The 6,000-nt window shown below is 40.7% G+C and overlaps 1 protein-coding gene across 1 annotated transcript in view; it reads right to left on the minus strand.

Annotated features, from left to right (window-relative positions):
- Positions 1–5,614, minus strand: part of LOC121949433 (glypican-6-like) — a 116,353-nt gene extending 110,739 nt beyond the window's left edge. The window contains exon 1 of the mRNA XM_042495118.1: positions 5,033–5,614. Within this exon, the coding sequence (XP_042351052.1) occupies positions 5,033–5,183 (151 nt within the window). The 5' untranslated portion in view covers positions 5,184–5,614. The remainder of the gene's footprint in view (positions 1–5,032) is intronic.
- Between the last annotated feature and the right edge of the window lie 386 nt (positions 5,615–6,000).

The following is a 6,000-nucleotide window of genomic DNA, read 5'->3' on the forward strand; positions in this document are numbered from 1 at the left end:
AAGTCACCTGGCCGTTCCCTCTGCAGGCACTCCCATTTAGCCCTTTTTAATCCTCTCCATCCCATTACATGACAGCAGAGAACCTGTGCACATTACACGCTTCGGCAGAGATCATTTGCCTCGTTGTGCAGGCAGCCAAGGATCACATAAAATATCAGCACCGTTATTTCCGTCCCATCTCCATCTCCTGGCTGGGAGTAAACAGAGCTGGCCGTCAAATGATAGCATAGGATACGACATGCTAAGAAGTTCCATTGAATCCAGCAGTCTGCTGTGTGACTCACTTTCCATATCTTGCCATCTTGCCTCAGACGTTGGGTAATCCACTGAGTGGAAACTGAGACAGCAGGGGCACGCCTGCACAGTGCAGGTCTGATCTTTAACCAAAGCAATGAAGAAGTGGATTTAAAAAGGCTGAAATTTCAGGAATTTTAGAGCGATTGAATTAAATAGATATAAAGTCTGCTGGGGAGAGGGGGATGCTCTGGGCAGTTTTAGATTCGTGAACACTTTAAGACTTTCAGTGCAATGCCCAAGTTCATGCTCCCGTGGTTTAAAATGCCTTCACAACGTAGCTGCTGACAGCCTGCAGCCTGGCCCGGTCAGCAGGCAGAAGCAGCGCCTAAGTCTTGTGGAATTACTGTACCAACTGAGCCTTTAGGCTTCGGATCATAACAACATTTCTGTCAATAACACTGACTCCACCGCTGTCATTCCACCTGACCTGCTTCCTTCTGTTTGACCAAACACAACAGCAAAAAAAAAATACAGGATTGTAAGCTTTTCATTTTTAGCTTTGTGGAAAAACATACTGTTGCAGAGGCTGAGCAGTCTAAGTGGTGCTGAGCACATAATACCCTTTTGTTATTTCTGTTTGTTATGGTTGTAACGAGTGCTTCATATTGGCAAAAAAGACAAACAAACAGTATGACCATAATGTGAAACCACTCATTTGAATAATAAAACAGTGAAATCACAGAAACGCAAATAGCTCTTAATGAAACAAACATTCATTAACATAAATGTGATTAAGAATTTAATAGTAGTCTAATGGGATTAATTAAGTCTAAACTGATAGTCAAAAAATGTGGCGTATACATGTATATGAGAAATCTAGAGGCTTCTGTCTAATTTGATGTCTAACTCAGTCTCTAATGACATCTTATATCAGAAGCAGCACCAGCACACACACACGCACACACACACACATACACACACACACACACACACACACACACCTCTGTCACTTCAATTTGATGTGTAAGTCTCAGATAACGGCAGAGAATTCAAGAAATCAAACGGCATAGAGACGCCATTTAACAGCGCAAGCATCATTTGTAGAGGTGGACCGGTAACATGAAGGGGGACGTTTTTGCCAAATCATCAGTGAGTTAATAGAGTGTGATGGCAGCTGTAAGGCTGACAGAAACAATAAGCTACACGGGAAGCTTTAAGAGCCGCGCTACACCAAGTCCCACAAGGACCAACTAATCTACACATACTGGAATATTAACTCCCAAGTAATGCTGTCACTGAAGATGTCTCCTATATGCCACATGGACAGCCTTAATCCCTTCTGTGCCACTACCTGGACAGTCAATATTATAAACCGTCCTGAAAATAACGACTAAAAAGGTTGAAGGGTGTAGCTTTTGTTTCAATACTGGGGGGGCAAATATGACTCAGGGGGTTTAGGGGTCCTCATTAATTTAATGTTTTCATCCAACAAACTGGGCCTTTTCTGCATCAAATTATGGCGCAAATGTAATTAACTTTTGTACAAGTAAAAGTAAGGGTTTCCCACACATTCATTTGTTTCATGATTAAAACATCTGCCCCCACGTGTTGATTTTATATATATATGTAATTATGCAGGGTCTAAAAGTTTGCTTCTGCAGCAGCTGCACTTCTAATTCATTGATCTAGTCTGATCAGATCAGCTCTGATCAGATCGGCAAACCAATTATCCACCCCACAACTAAAACTCTTCAAACTGCTGCTGAAAAACAACATAACTCATGAGGAGTTCTGCCTGTGCAGTGTTCACGGACTCACAAAAACTTTAGAGATGGGACACGGTATGATTAAAAAGGGACACATACACAAGAAAAAAAAAGGGAGTGCCCTGTGCATCCCCCACCCCGAGCCCCCCAAAATCTACACCTATGTCATATTTAAAGGCTGCGTAAATTTGTGTGTACAGTGCTTATGTTTTAATCTGTCATAAAAACCCTCAAAAGCACTCAAGTACAATGACCTTTTATGTAGCCCTTTTAACTATACAGTAATTCTACTTCAGGTGTGCTTTCAGTACTGCGCATACTAGAATTAGAGAGAACACATAATTAAAATGACAGTTCAAAGCAGGAAATGTCAGATTTATCCAAAGAATTAACCACTAAACTCTATTCTTCATAGACTAAATGGAAATGATACCAAAAAAGTAAAGTACCATCCATGAGATAGAATTTAATATAAGCTCACTTTATTCATCTCTGGAGTTTAAACAGTGAAGATGTATTACTGCGTCTAATACTTTTTCTTTAACAGATGATACTGTGCTTTTAAATCGACTTTAAGTATTTCCACCTTTACCTTTGTCAAGACCTGGCTTACCTCGATTATTGTTTGCATGAGTGAGAGGCAATAAGTCACGAGCCTGAAGGGCATGCCCATCACTGTGTGAATTTGCTGAGGTGTTGATAATGCGTTGTCTCTCCAGCAGACACGTAAGGTTATGACTCATTCAAAGACCACATCAAAAGACGTTTATTCAGGGTGACAACGTTCGGAGATGAGAGAGATTGAATTTTTCACTCATTTGGGAGATTAGTTGTGATGTCAGGGACATGGATCCAAAGGATTTAATCAGTTAGTTATTCAACCCATCTCTGAACAGGTGTGCCTGTTATCAAATATGCAGCCTTTTGCTTGTGCCAGATTTGCTGCTTTATAGAGAGAATGATTGGCCCTGAAGCACAACAATGACGACCCGGAGAGACAACTCAGCTGGGGCAATGTGGAAAAAAAAAACAACCTTTTATTCCTAATTACTTTTCTTCAGATGCAGACATATCCACATCACATCAGCATGCCAGGTGCAGGGCTTTTACTGATCATGTGGAAAATCACACAATGCTATTTAAGATTTTTTTTTTCTGATATTTAAAATATCACTGCAGTAAAACGTATGGCTGGGCAATATGGAGAATTTTTCCTAAATAAAATACCGCAAATTTGATATTATGACAATATTGTAGAGTTGACTGTTGTTGCTGATTTTTTTTAGAACCATCAATAATGTTGATGTAATGACTGAGGCAAATAATATAACTGTTAGATCAGTTTGGTAAGTTTAGAAATGTTCATCACATTACTGTAATTCAGCCTTTAAAACCAGGAAAAGATACTTACAATGGTATCCAAAATCTGAAATGATATCTAGTGTCATACCAATATATTGCCCAGCTCTGGTAAAACACTGTTTTTCACTTCACAAGTCCTTTTAAATGAGAATGCATAGGTTTAGATTTCAGGGAAGACGCAGGAACAGCTCAATATTTGAAACACATGCGTTTGTCTCCACCAATGAATATATAAAAGTGTTACTTGGAGGGACTTTTATGTGACAGTCAATGAATAAACAAATGGTATACATACAGTATATCCCAACAGCACTCCTTATAAAGAGCTCCAAAATTATTCTGTAGTATGAAATGTTTCAAAATCAAAATCATGTTACTGTTTCCCTTTTTTGTCCCTATGTTGTTGTTGTTTGTCTCCGTGTTTTTGTTTTTTACTAAATTACTATTACTATACTATTGCGATTACTAAAGTATAAAATAAATAGGCCTATGTGGTGGCTAATGTTTTAATTGTGGTGGGCTGCCACAAATATATGAATGTGTAAGGAAACCCTGTTTAAGACATTTACACCATGAACGGATGCAGAAAATGCACAAAGCAGTGCAAATGAATTCACAAGACAAAGGAATGCTGGAAATTAAGTGTTTGATGCTCAAAATTGTTGTTTGTGTTGTTTTTATATCAAATTTGCAAAAAAATATGCATCCTTAAAATCGTTTTTTAATGATTTCACTCAAGTTTTCAAGCACTGACACTCATAGGCAACCCAACTAAACATTTCCTAACCTGTATCTTATGCATGTGTCATCTCTGGGCAGTATATATGATTTAACCGTCACAGGACACGCATGCAAAAAGCCCTAAATGTAACATTCATTCTTTAAGGTATTTGAAAGAAGTGCTCCAGTGGCTGAAATTATGTAGTTGACTCATGGTTATGGACTGCTGCTGAAGCACTGTGAGGGCCAGCAGCAGTTCCACTTCACCTTATCACTTAATTTTCGCAGGACAGGAGTTAATCTGCACGGCTGATCATTCATTATCTCTGCTTGGTTAGCACAGTCGCAGACCTCTACTGGACACAGATCTTACGCACACATATGCCTGCCCAAGGGACTCTTTTACACGTGCAGTATCGATGCTGGCTGATTGGATATTGTTATCGCAGCATGAATGCATAAATCAGTAAACCAGCTCTCATTAAGTGAAAGCTGGGGTTGAAATGAGGGCTTCTCCTGATTACAGCAGGCCTGTCACTTGATGCAAGCTGCATACAGGAGGCTGCGCCAGCTGTTGGTCACCATCCAGTCAGGTCAATTAGGACTATTTTGGTATTTCAGTAGATCCCCCGTGATCAGTCTGAAAACTTTGGTCAGTTAGACTCGCAGCAACTTGGTGAGTGACAGGTGGTTGAGGTGCTGTATAACAGATTCGCCTGATGCAGTCACAAGTTACCCCCTGCAGCATTTACGCACCGACAGTTTGCATCATGAACGAGTTCAGTGGGATATTTGGGGATTTTTAACTTCTACATCCAGACTTTAACATTAAATATAGACGTGTTTATTGCAAAAAAAAAGCATGTGTTTATTCCCGAGGCTGTTTGCAATGCTTCGTGTGGCGGGTCGTGAGCCTATCTGAGGGGTCGCTCTCAGTGGAGCCTTACCTGGGATCTCCTGGAGAGGAACATTTGCGAAGCTGAAGCCTTTCCCGATACAAGCCTCCCTCACCTCGCTGCAGTTCCGTGCCTTCAAATCGGCTCTTGCTGCAACAGACAGCACAGAAAAAGTGCAAATGATGGTCTCTAGTCTGAGCATTGTTCACTTCTGTGATGATCCTTAAGCTTCTCTGCGGTATATATCCTTGGTGATTTCCCAAAAAAGAAAAAAAAAACTCCCCTGCAGTAGATCCGCAGGTACTTAATGACTGGGCGTTTAATGGTTGCAACTCAACTATTAGTACAAACACATTTCCCCAAAGCAAAAACGTGCTCCTATCGCAAACGAGAATGATTAAAAGTCCCCCGGCGCCGCAGGATAACAGGACTGCAAGTATGGAGGTGCCACATGAATCCAGGCAGTGCGTTTCCCCGGCGTGTTGACTCAACTTTGCAGAGCAGACGAAGCCCCCTGGTCGCTGGGTTGAAGTGGAAATGCTGTGTGGAGGGGAGCGCTCAGCGTTCACATCAGATGCACCGGCGAGGCAAAGCGGGACGCAAAATATGGAGTGGAATCCAGCCTCATCCATTTCAGTGGGGGCTGCAGGTCGGCACCTACCAACGGAAATGCAGTGGAAAATTAAATAAACAAATGAATAGTTAAAAATAAATAAAAACATAGGTGGGAAGATTGGTAAACTGTGTGATGCAATAAAAATCAGACACATTTTGAAAAAAGTGTCAGCTACACCAGATATGTCTTCAGCTTAACATGGACCTGTTTTACAAGAAACCTGTTAAACCAGGGCCGTAATCACCTATTTAACATCAGGGGAGACATTTTCAACCTACACCTTCTATGAAACCGCCCTCCAGAGGGGCTCTGACTTTTTTTTAATAACTTTTACACATTTAAAGGTACTACAGACATTATGGTATTTTTTGTTAATTAATTGTGTCTCCACACAGCAGGTAAT

This window comes from Plectropomus leopardus, chromosome 10 (genome assembly GCF_008729295.1).
Source record: "Plectropomus leopardus isolate mb chromosome 10, YSFRI_Pleo_2.0, whole genome shotgun sequence".
In the NCBI taxonomy this organism is placed as follows: domain Eukaryota; kingdom Metazoa; phylum Chordata; class Actinopteri; order Perciformes; family Serranidae; genus Plectropomus; species Plectropomus leopardus.